The sequence below is a fragment of the Pungitius pungitius genome, chromosome 8 (assembly GCF_949316345.1).
Source record: "Pungitius pungitius chromosome 8, fPunPun2.1, whole genome shotgun sequence".
In the NCBI taxonomy this organism is placed as follows: Eukaryota; Metazoa; Chordata; class Actinopteri; order Perciformes; family Gasterosteidae; genus Pungitius; species Pungitius pungitius.
In genome coordinates, this window is record NC_084907.1 from 9,769,164 (window position 1) to 9,782,060 (window position 12,897).

Below are 12,897 nucleotides of genomic sequence, written 5' to 3' on the forward strand. Positions count from 1 at the left end.
TTGGCTTCCAATGGCTCTTGTGCGAATGTGTGAATGGGCTGCTCAGCTTGCTTTGTTTGATTGTGTCACTTCTTTGGCCCTCCCCGCTTCCATAATCACTGTATTTTGCATTGGTGGGTTGTTGAGCCCTCTGGAAGTCATGCTTTTATAAAAAAAGGCAAGACTTTAATTCTTAATGACGTCTGAGTGTGAATATATAGAAAAAGGGAGAGAGGGAGGGAGGATGGGGGTTGATGAGACTGATGTAATGGTTAACACCCCTCCCACCCATCCCCCGTTCCCCAAGGTCACATTTGAAAGCTTTGACCCTCAGTAAAGAGTGGCAGGAGGTGTGGGACACTCACTATCATCCCCTCATGCTCCCCGTCTCTCCGACTGAGATCCAGAAGTCTTTCCATGTCTGTCAGATGAAGATTTAGAATGAGGCTTTGGTCGCATGAAAACTGGCTGTAGTCAAATTATTAAATGAGAATTCTTGCAGAAGGAGAGAAATTGAAAATCATTTTAAGGGTTTGGGCATAAGAGTAATGTAACATCAGTTGTATGTTTGTATTCAAACTTTAAAGTTTAAAAGAAATGTTTCGCAGTAATAGCTTCTGGAAGGGAATCCCAAGTATAACCAAAGTTCATTTAATGTTCAATTTAATTTTTAATTTAAATTTTTTTTATTTGCATGATGAGAGGAAATAATACCACTTCGTAGTACTGTTGCATAATTCAATTTTTTGTTCATGATGCATGATTTGCATTACAGAAGATACTGTATGCTCATAATATAATTTTAGTACCCACATCATTAATTTATAATTACATTTTAACTATACAGTAGTTAAAATACTAACTGTGCTGTTATCTAAAACAAGCCAGGTTGGTATCTCACTCATCTTTTCAATTTTCCCACTTAATATAATATATATCAATGTTTTAACATCTTTAAGTTGCTGCCCTGTTGAAAACATCCTCCACTTAAAAAAACAATTAAAATGAAATTAATGAATTATAATTGTTATGGTAGGTTTATTTAAAAAAAAGACAGAATATATATTTATATATACAATAAATACATACGTATATATATATATATATATATACATATAAAAGTTATACATTGTTTTGCAATTGATGTGTGTGTTGTTATACAGAGGGAACTAGGGCTGTGGAAATGTACATCATCTCTTTACCCTGCCCTTAAGTGACACGCGTGATACTGATACAAGTAACAACACAACATATCAAAGCAACATATCAATGTAACAAGGTAACAACACAACTTAACAATGTAACAACATAACTGTCATCATAATAATAACGTAACAATTCAACAAAGTAACAACATAACAATTCAACAAAGTAACAACATAACATGTCAAAATAACGTAACAACACTAACGTCACGTAAAACCATTCCGATTTAACAATGCAACGTAACAATTTAACGTTACCACACTAAATATCCACAAAATTAACACGGTAATAATATAAAAATGAAACAGTGTGACTCAACACTACGACGTAACAATGGATCTACCGTGGTTAAATACCAACCAAATAGCAGACTTTATGTTAAATTAAGAAACAAGCATGAAAACTAGCGTAAAGTCAGACCCAAAGAGACATCTCCTTGATGAAAGTCCCATTTTTTCTTACCTTTCCCACCCACATTTTTTGATGACTTTGTTGCCACTATTACTAGTTATTATGGCACTTTTAGTTATAGCATCGGAACGTACAAATCCCACTTATCTTCTCAAGTTCGGGGCTAAAATGAAAAGACATTTGAACTATTTTTGCTTCCACTTAAGAACATATAGATTACCGCACCCTACTAAACCTCACGTCTTGGCCTCACTGATAGCACTGTATGTAAAGAAGGACTGGCATGTCTTCTCTGGTGTCTGCAGTAGACCTTTGGCGTGGCTGGTTCTAGGGCTGCTGATAATAGCATGGCTTGGGAATGAGTTCTGGTCGAAGAGTCAACCTTGACCAATGGTTGACAGCATGTTGCATGATGTCACCACTTGGTGCGGCCCCCTCCTCTCACTGCAACCTCAGAGTAATGCTCGCAGCTTGTCCATGTCATGACCATCCCGTCTTTCTACCGGAAAGAGGCAGCTCGCTGGTTTCTTTTTGTTTAAACTCATGGAGATAAGGGTGGGCCTGTGAATATTTGAGACAAAACAATGCTTTGCCACCCCTCACCCCCATTTGGCCACAGTGGCCAATGCTGTAATTTGGTTGTCTGAGACTGTGAATTGTACACCTGCTCCTTAGGCCCTTATTCTTCTTCCCTTCCCACATCAATTTTTTTGGAAAACCTTTCCCTCAAGAGAAAATATAGTACCTCTACCTTACACATGATGGCTGGACATACTAAACCACTCCCTGTGTTTGCTTCTAAAGAGGCAGATCTTAATGATGGGGCTGGCCGCTGCATTGTTATCAGTCTCAATTCACTTTCGGGACCCTGCTCTGATCCCTGCTCTGACAGCAGTCAACCAGCAAAGCATCGTGATGCCGTGACTTTTACTAGTCTGCGCAGCCTTTACTGTGGAACGAAGGCCACACCTCCTGGAGTGTGATTGGCCCCTTTGTTGTGTCTTCAAGGCGACAAGTCGGTGAAAGTTGTACCAGTGAAACAGCAGCCACCCATTACAGTGGCGGATCTGATCGCTGGCGCCAAGTACCAGCTGAGGGTTTACTCCCATGAGCTCAACAGCGTCAGCAGCAAATCTTTCATCTTTAAGACCAAACCAGGTGAGGCCCCACTTGGCCAGGTGGAACTGGGATTCCAGCCAGGTGGGCTACTCTGGGTGCAAGTCAGTCTGTAGTCGTTTCCACGGTAACTCAGTAATATGGATGTTAACTTTGACTTGGATGTCTTTATGAACAGTGGAAGTAATAGTTGCATTCCTGTGAGATGAAACTCAAGGATTTATCAGGCTACCACCACACAACTCAAATTCTCTCTTCTGACAGGTAAATGCTTCACAAATGCACCTCCAAGTTCTCCCTTGATTAGTTTGCATGGACGTAATGACTGTACATACTATATAAACTGCAGTGCACCTAAATATATTTATGATCATGCTCTATACTTAAAATAGCGAAAGTAATTTATTTTAAATCAGTGCTAATATTGGAGTTATAATGTCTATCAAGTGTCAATGAACGTTTGTTTTTTCAGGTTGTAGTGAAACTCTCTCTGGGTAGCGACAATTATTCTGCCTCAGATCCACACACTTGGTAATGGGAAACCAGTCGGATGGTATCTAGGACCTTGTGGCTATATGAGCTTGCAGCCAAGAGCGGGATGTTGATTCTGAGTTGTCGACCTCTACCGTGCGGTCTGCATATAAAACAGCTAGTCTGATGTGTTAGCTCTGACTCACTTCCTATCCCCTCTTTTCTTTTTCCATGTGTGTATGTATGTGTGTTATGTGTGTGCGTCCAGCCTACATAGACCAGGTAGACATAGCCACCCAAGGCTGGTTCATTGGCTTGATGTGTGCCATTGCCCTCATCATACTGATCCTCCTCATCGTCTGCTTCATCAAGAGAAGTCGAGGGGGCAAATACCCAGGTAAGGCCCCACACTGCGGCTTTGACACCCACAAGAAGACAAAATGTCAGTCTTCTTCCCATTGTACACATCCTGGGTAATTTGACGATAGTATAAGGTGGTGTAGTGGTAATGAATATAAAGCCGCCCTCTCTTTTAAACTAAAAGGGCAGGACCATTCATCTCTGAAAGGCCGAATCAAGTGCCACGGGCAGGCCGGGAGTATGGCAGAAAGTTTACGCAGCGTCTCGTTCCCTTCAGGGAACGAAGGTTACATACGTAACCGAGAGACGTTCCCTCTCAGGGAACTCGAGCTGCGTAAAAACGCTGTGGGAACCCAATACCCACTCACCATATGAGCAAGTGACCGTGGTGGGAAGTTTAAGACGCACACTCAGACGAGAGCACCTGTGCTCCATGTGTAGCGTTAAGGTCAAAGTGGTAAAACCTCACGAACGTGTGGGGAGAGGACCAGCCTGCCGCCATGCAAACGTCGTGTAGCGATACTCTTCCCGACAACAGGGCTTTAGAAGCCGCCCTACCCCTAGTAGAATGGGCCCGGACAGCCAAGGTGCGGGCTGGCCGGCCAATTCATAAGCAAGTGTGATGTCAACCACCCACTTGCTCATCCTCTGCTTAGTCACCGGGCCGCCAGTGTTGGGAGGCCCGAAACACACGAACAGCTATTCGGAGAGCCTACACAGGGAGGTCCTGCGGACGTACAGGTCTAGGGCTCTGAATGGGCAGAGGAGGTCAAGCTTCGCCTGGTCCGACGCTTTTTCTTCTCAGGAACGGGGGAGGACAGAAAGACTGCAGCACCATAGGCTCGACCGTAGTGGACGGGACCTTAGGAATATAGCCGGGGGAAGGTAGTAAGAACGCCTTCATCATACCGGGTGCAAATTCCAAGCACGATGGGGCCACCAAGAGGGCTTGCATATCTCCAACTCTTTTGAGGGAAGAAATAGCAAGCAGGAAGAGGGTCTTAAGAGCCACATACTTCACTGCAATCTCCGGCATGGGCTCGAAGTCCCAAGACGGAACTCCAGTGCTGGCTGCTGGCCTTAGCCTCAGGGTGCCACGAAGGAAGCGGGATGCCAGCGGGTGTCTCCCCAGAGAACGCCCGTCAAGTGGGGCATGGGTTGCCGATGAACGGGGATAAACCTGTGGCAAAACGCTACTGCAGGAACTCCAGTACTGAACCGACTGGGCAGTTAACTGGGTCCAGCTGTCGTTGCCCACACCAAGTGGCAAAGAGCTTCCATCTACCGGCATAAGCCTTCCTCGTGGCGGGGGCTCTGGAGTGGAGGATGGTCTCCACGAATTTGGTCGAGAGACCGGCTCCTAGGAGGCGGGTCCCCTCGAGGGCCACGCCAACGGTTTCCATAGCTCGAGGCGAGGGTAAACAATGGACCCCGACGCCTGAGACAGCAGGTCCACCATGATGGGGGTCTCCAAAGGAGGACCTGCGAGGAGCGACAAAAGGTCCGCCAACCATACTAGGGCCGGCCAGAGCGGGGCTACAAGCAGTAGGCCACCGTCCTGGCGGACCTTCTCCACGATCCCCGGGAGCAGAGCAACCGGGGAAAAGGCGTACAGACATGACCTCGGCCATGCTTGCACGTGCACTGCATCTCCCTCACGCATCCTGCCAAGGGGCAGTATGCGCGAGGGAGAAACACAGAGGACAGTGAGTGGTCTGTCTGAAGGCAAACAGGTCTTCCTCGGTAAGACCGCCAGCCGCACGGATGGCGCCAGAATCAACCAGTCGTCTGTAGTTCAAAATGCGGATGCCCCTATGCTCACCACGTCTAGCTCCTCGGAGCTAGAGGAACGTGAGAGCGGCATCTCGTCCGGGGTGGAGGAAGCCGCCGAGCGTGCCTCCGACGCCGGAAACGAGCGCCTGGGTCTCACGGTGAAGGCCCGGGAAATGCCTCAGCCGTCCCGGAATCCTCCGCGAGATCCATATGTGATCCCCATAAAGACATCCGGCGCTCTGCCTCAGCACAAGCTGGACCGGAGCCGCGGAGAGCGCGCCTCATCGAGCCGTCCTCAGCGAAGAGAACTCGACGGGAGAGACGGGAGTGCCATGACAGGCCATGTCATGATAGCCCCCTCGAGGGCTAGCTGAACGTGCTCCACGCCCAGGCAGACAACACACAAGGCGTGCGAGTCACTGCCCGTAATGAAACGCGGGGGGACACGCTGGACAACCGCTCAGCCATTACTAGTAGGAAAAACTTCACACACACTAGATGAGGGCACAGAGATGAATGGTCCTGCCCTTCGGGTCCCTTTATAGCGCCCTGGTCCCGGCGTCGCCCGCCTATGACGTACTAGCTCGCCATTGGTTAGATTTCACACGTGCTTCATGACGCGGTCACGCAGAGGCGTTCCCACAGCGTTTTTACGCAGCTCGAGATCCCTGAGAGGGAACTATGTATCATATCTGTTTAAACTTTCAGATATAGGATCATCTGGGACAAAATCTTTTTTTTTTGTTCCTACTGGCCATTGCAAGAATCCAAATGCAACCAAATGGCGGGGCTCATTTTGTGTTTGGTGGGATACCAAGGTTACAGTCTCTTGTCCTGAAGATACATGTTTGCTACTTTATTATATTACGAGCTACTCTAACCCATTTGTTCCATGTGACCATTGCATATATTTTTTTATGTGATATAAGGTGTTTAGTTCATGAACCGTTTTGAAATGTTATTGTGCTAGGTGTATTAGTTATGAGGGAAAACATTCAACTTGCACTGAAATAAAAACCCAAGTCACCACAGATCAAAGAGCACCAGAAAACAACTGACCGCTTTACACCAGGTAGAGGCCACCTTACACCAAATTCAATCATTTATTACTCCTGAACAAAAAAATGTAATAACAACTGTATTTTCCTTAGTTGTCATGCAACATTGATGCTGACCTCTAACACCTGATGATTCAATGCTTTGGAACAGCAGATGTCAGAGTGGTGTTAATGTTTTGCAGTTTCTATAATGTCTAGGTGGTGGTTGCTTGACTGGTTTCGCAAAATATCTGGGTAGGTGCTGTAAAAGTGAAAAATTAACACCCAATAATGAGGATTGTAAGAGAAAAGTGATTAATGAGAGCTCACATGCACTATTACAACCACTGACACGCCTTTCAAACCCAACTAGCTGTTCTGTGACTAAAACCAGTTTGCAAGTATCTGTATACGGGACAAGTGTTCGTGTTGGATAGGCCTTTCCTCTTGGAGGCCACTCCTCAAGTTCTGTGTGAAATGAAACCTTCTGATAAACGTTAAGAGTTTCATATGTACAGAACTGCATTCTAAGTAACTAACTTTAACCAGCTTTAACCACCTTTGACACTGCAACTTTAAACAGCAGATCATTTTTTTTGATTTTGGAACGGAATTAGGGGTGTTTGTTAACAGCTAATAAAATGAACATTGTCATAGATATGGACTTGTATTACCAGATGAGGATGAACATAATTTCCGTTCAAAATAACCCCTCAACACGTGGAGAGTTTTGTATACCAATTCTAACCACAACTGCAACATTCTGAACATGTCTCTGTGCTTTTTCCTTCCCTAGTCCGTGACAAAAAAGATCTCCCCTTGGACCCAGTAGATCAGAAAGACCAGGACGGATCCTTTGATTACCAGTAAGTATATACCACTATCTGAACAACATCCACACCATCTTTACAGTGGCTTTCAACGCTGACCTTTGAAATTATTGAAGTTTTCAGTGATCAAGGGAATTGGATCAGGTCACATAACCCCTTCGTAGTACTGGCTCATCTTGTATACTGTGCAAGTAAGGGTTATAGCCAGACATTTCAGTTAAGACTTTAGAGTCCTAAAAAACAGAAATGAAGGTTCTCTTGTCTCAATGTCAGTGGCTTTTTAGAATATATTTTTGTTTGATTGTCTTTAATCAGGTTTAACTAAGGTTGAATTAAGACAAACGTTTAAAAAAAATAATTTTGTAGTTTTCATATTCCCTAAAAAGTGGTAGCTAACAAGTTGTTGAAAACCTTCCCCATAAAAAGGCTCTGGAATAAAGCGTCGTTGTGAAACGTCCCCTGTTCATGTGAGCTTTGATTCGTTTGTTTATAGCCGTAAGCCATCTGTTTCCTTCTGCTAATTGCATTCATACTAAGATTAAAGATGAACCTTTTGGGTAGGACTACAACAATATTTCATCCCTGCAGCACTCTATAGTCATCTATGGGCTGTACTGAAAATCATGGGTCACATATATTTGATATATTTAAACGGCCAGTGTGTTGGACTTGAAATGGAATATGATACTTTAACCATTTTTTTTTCAAATAGAAAATCCCCTGTGAATGAAGAAAGTTTTCTTGTAGCCTTAGAATGAGCTGTGTATATAGCTACACTTGTAGCAGGTCCTCTTCATTGAGCTCAAGACATTTCTTTTTACAGAAACAGAACAGACCTATCCGACTAGTTCTAGTATATGTACTTGGCTGAAATGAATATTTCGGTCTCCCCTCTAAAAAAGGTTGAGAACCACTGACTTAGGGTACTGGTGGAATCTTTTTATCATGAGGTGACAATAGTGCAAGCATCTCTGCAAACATATCTCGTTCTCTCCAAGCAACTTTTTACCACCTTAGAGGTTCATGTGTGTCTTCTATGAGGCCGACACATCCGGTAGGCCGAGGATGTGCTCTATGTTTTGTGCAGTATGTGTTTGTAAGTGATGTGTCTTTTGTTCCCTCCAGGTCCCACTGATCTCTGTGGCTTCATTCCTCTCAATGAGGAATGAGTCCATCTGTTCTGTGTCCGTCCACCTTTGACTAAAAACCAGATGAATTTAACCTGCTTTCTAAATCCAGCTCATGTTGTAACTCCGCTGTGTGAAAAGGGCACTAAAACCTTTCTCTTTAACTGAAGAATGACACAGGGCTTCCTGCATGTTTTTAATTACCAGTATAAACACCTTCTTATCATCTCACATAACTTTTAGGATCTGTGGTCCATACAGAATCCACAGCACTCGGGAATCTTACCATTGTGTAGTTCAGTTTTGGTGTGTTTTTGTTAAAAGAATGGAGTGTCTGGATGTGATGGCGTTGGAATTGATGAGATGGCTGTGAATAAGAGAAGAAGCACGATCAGCATTTATCGTCACTCGCTGTGCTTAATACCCTGTGCTTCATTTAATCTCCAGTGTGTGAGCTCCTGTTAATCAATAATGAGTCTAGTGTTACTGTAATAGCCAACCCTTCTCTCACAGACCCTGACCCAGACTCACCTTAGCTCTGTGTGTGTGAGTGTGTTTGTGTTTGTGTGTACATGCAACGATTTACATGCATGGATCATGTGGAGCTTGTCCTCCTCCTCTCGTTCTCTTTCTGCACCCCCCATCTCCCTTGCTCCCTCCCCCCTGTGTCCTCACGTCTCGTACCTCTCTCTCCCCCACGCTGAAATGGGTCATCTGTCCCTGACAGGAACGAAAACGAGAACAGGTACTTTGGTTTTTGGCACGGCATCTCTTTTGGCCTGTGCATGTTGGGGGGAGCAGGTGTTTCCCCTGAGCTGGGGAGCACGCTGCCTGGATAAGGTCTTGCATATCTAAGGAGACCAAACAAAATAATGTGCCTGATTGATGCATGACTGGCTCTTTTGGCAGTCTGTACGGTATTCAAGAAGAAGCGGTTGTAGTCCAACTGGCTTGTAAAGCACTGCTTGAACAATGTGACATGATTTAAAGAGCCTGATGCCAACGCCTTTAAACGTGATTAGTAGAGTGGAACACGATACAGCACGAGGAGATGCTTTGGTTCCTTATAGGTGTCAAACTCCCCACAAAACTATTTAATCTTCAAGGCCAGAACCAACAACTCCACCATTCAGATTCCATCATGGTCACATGACATCCACAGACAAGACACAGAAAGATGAACAGAGCGCTTTAGTCAGTGTGTGGGTTTATTGCAGATATAAAAGACGTTTTATTCAAACCCAAACCCTACATACACGTATTTTTGCTCTCCTGTCTGACACCTTTTTTTCATTGAATTAGAGACGAGGTCATGTTTGGAGTGAATTATGGCAAATACATGAACACACAGCAAAAACTTACAGGCAACCACTAGTGAAGGGCAGAAAGAATCAATGTAGAGTTGTTGCTTCTCTTAAACGAGTTAAAAATCTGGCAGCCGTGTCCTCTATCAGGCCAACTTGGATATTTTGCTAAAATCAAGTTGTGCGTCTGCATTCCCTTTTTTAATTGTCTTATTAAAACAAGACTGCACTGCTTTAGTTAGTTGAGCAACAAAAGACAACAAGGCTAAACAGTTGAAGGTAAATGCTGTTAGTGCTGGAGGTCCAGGACCTTCAATTTAGGTTTAGGTACCAAATTCAATTTACTTTTTATAGCCCAAAATCAGGGATTACAAATTTGCCTCAGAGGGCATTACAGTATGTACACATCAGACATCCTCTGTCCCAAAACCCTCACATCGGCACAGGAAGACCTCCCGCTAAAAGTAAAACCATTCAACGTGGACACTGGATGGACAGAATGCCATGGATGTCATGTGTACACAGAATGAACAGCGTAAAAGATGTACAATACGTTCAATTCGTACCACAGCATTATTAAAATATTGAGAGTATTAAGCCAGGTGTACGGCAAGACCACTGTAACAACCACCATAAGATGTAACCACCATCAGATGTAACCTCCATCAGATACAACCACTTTCAGATGTAACCACCATCAGATACAACTACCATCAGATACAACTACCATCAGATACAACCACCATCAGATACAATCACCATCAGATACAACCACCATCAGATGTAACCTCCATTAGATAGAACCACTTTCAGATGTAACCACCATCAGATACAACAACCATCAGATATAACCACCATCAGATACAACTACCATCAGATACAACTACCATCAGATAGAACCACCATCAGATAAAACCACCATCAGATACAACCACCATCAGATACAACCACCATCAGATACAACCACCATCAGATAGAACCACCATCAGATGTAACCACCATCAGATACAACCACCATCAGATGTAACCTCCATTAGATAGAACCACTTTCAGATGTAACCACCATCAGATACAACAACCATCAGATATAACCACCATCAGATATAACCACCATCAGATACAACCACCATCAGATAGAACCACCATCAGATAAAACCACCATCAGATACAACCACCATCAGATGTAACCACAAATCATTCAGTCCATTCATTTTATTTGGATATTCCTGTTACCCTGAGTTACATATAGATCAGTCAATGTAGAAAGATTTTGGGGGATGTGATCCTAGAAAGCACAGAGAACAGTGTGGGAGTTTGTGTACTTTTTTGTACAAGGGTTTCTCCATTTGCGGAGGTTAATTGTATTGTTTTGCCCTTTGCCGGCAGACATATAAAAAGGGGCTGGTTGTGGATGTCTGCGTGTCAGTGAGTGCAGGAAAGCAGGATGGTGCTGGGGATGATTTGACACCCTTAAGGAACTTGGTTTAGGCAACAAACAACCGGAGAAATATCCAGAGGGCTAAAGAGTGACCGTACAAATGTTAAGACTTTAGATTAAGGATATGTCTATAAAGATTTATGATCATTTATTCATATTCATTATATTTCCAGCAGATAAAACACACTTTGAGTACATTCTGGAGCGTAATAAACATCCTAGAGAGTGTACAAGTAAAAGCATCAAGGACGACGGACACTTCCTTCTCCTGTTGGCTCTATCTGGGTTTGCATTCTGTCTTCTTTCTGGACTTCGCTTCAGTTCAGTGTTTGAGACAAGACTGATGTATTATTTGCATAAAAATAATTTAGATTGTATAGTGCAGTAAAGGATTATTCTGATGTATTACAACATGGGTCTTCATTTACATAGTTGGCTTCTTAATGGCTGAGATCTCTGAATGCAGTAACACCAATTTTTTGTTAGACTGGTCAAGGAACAGAAGCATCCTACAATCATGCAGGTTGTGATAAAATCTCTAGGTCAGCCACATTTAGGTAGAAAAAAATAGCAAAGGAGAAGATCCACATTTAGCTTCACATTTGACAGATCCACTTCCTGTTGTTGTGCTTGCACCATTTCCCGCATAATGAAGGGTCATCTGTGGAATTTCAAGCAGGCTTTACCTCCTTATAAATTGGTTTGTTTACAACCCAGCTAATTATGTGGAAATCAGACAAACTGAATGACAGCTTGTGTTCCTTGCTCCATCTAAGCTTCGTAGTGGTAAAGTCCCAGTGTTCCCATTTCTCAGCAACTGGTGACATTAGTGTTGCAACTAATAGGGATGTTGGCCAGCAAAGAAAACCATTGAAACATGGCCCCAGTTGTAACAATCTGGAATAAGATGGTTCACATGCTATGCTGCCCTTTTCTCATACGGAAAGAAAATAGTAAATCCCTGATATTATGATTTTAATCAATACAAAAATATTTAGTCTGTTCTTTGCAGCAAGGATTATGATGATATAAATGTATTTACCTCCACCCTCAAGATATATATAAAGAAAATATAAATACTGTTGCTGTTACCATGATTTCACTTTTCAGTATCTGTGTTTTTATGTTTATGTCTGGTTGTCCATCTATGTCACGACTGTCTTTCTGTCCTACCCTCCACCCTCCACCCTCCTGTACTTTTCCTTTTTTTGGATTTATTTTCTTCATTGGTCCAAAAGGTCTCTTGAAAGGTACTGTATGAAATGAGAAGATTCCTATTAATCCTGCTCTAAGAAAACGTCTTCCTCCTCTTTTTCTTCTTCTCCTTCTTCTTTTTCTTGTAACGTTTTCAGTGCATTTAAAGTGACTCAGATAAAAAGCTCTCACTGAAGCTGCTGGTCCAGTAAAGTCGGATGAACAGATGAAAGCAAGGATGACAGTCAGCTGTAAGCCCTTCAGTGGCCCTTGTGTGTAGAGAGATGTCCCTCTAATCTGCTGCTGCTTACTCCAAGCATGTCGAAGCCACACAGCACCCTCCTCAGTGTTCACTGAGTCTAATGTATTGATCCGCTATTAGGCCATCATCACCTGAATACAGCATTTATAGGCCTTCTTTCGAAATGAACACACCCCTGCTGCAGTTTAGAAGTAATTGGAAATGTTCCTTTGCTGGTTCTGTATCAAGCTTTAGTCATCTGAGTGACATACAGCCCAAGCTGCTGAGAAAATGGTATAAAAAGTTGGCTTTTTGTTACCCACGAGACACTAACGTCTTGTTTGTTCGTTAGATCCATACCTCACCATCCCGCCAGCCTCAGTAGACTTTCTAAATTGTTAGACTTATAG

General features: G+C 43.4%; 1 protein-coding gene across 28 annotated transcripts in view; it reads left to right on the forward strand.

The window, feature by feature from the left end:
- nfasca (neurofascin homolog (chicken) a) overlaps window positions 1-12,897 on the forward strand; it is a 102,761-nt gene that overhangs the window by 78,284 nt on the left and 11,580 nt on the right. For 15 of the 28 annotated variants that reach the window (XM_037448049.2, XM_037448051.2, XM_037448059.2 and 12 more), the window contains 4 exons: window positions 2,605-2,754; window positions 3,452-3,580; window positions 6,573-6,608; window positions 7,150-7,219. In XM_037448049.2, coding sequence (XP_037303946.2) covers window positions 2,605-2,754; window positions 3,452-3,580; window positions 6,573-6,608; window positions 7,150-7,219 — 385 coding nt within the window. Of the gene's footprint in view, window positions 1-2,604; window positions 2,797-2,890; window positions 3,406-3,451; window positions 3,581-6,556; window positions 6,609-7,149; window positions 7,220-8,308; window positions 9,056-12,290; window positions 12,303-12,404; window positions 12,498-12,897 lie in introns of those variants that run through there. The other 13 variants (XM_037448068.2, XM_037448069.2, XM_037448070.2 and 10 more) reach the window with 9 other exon arrangements.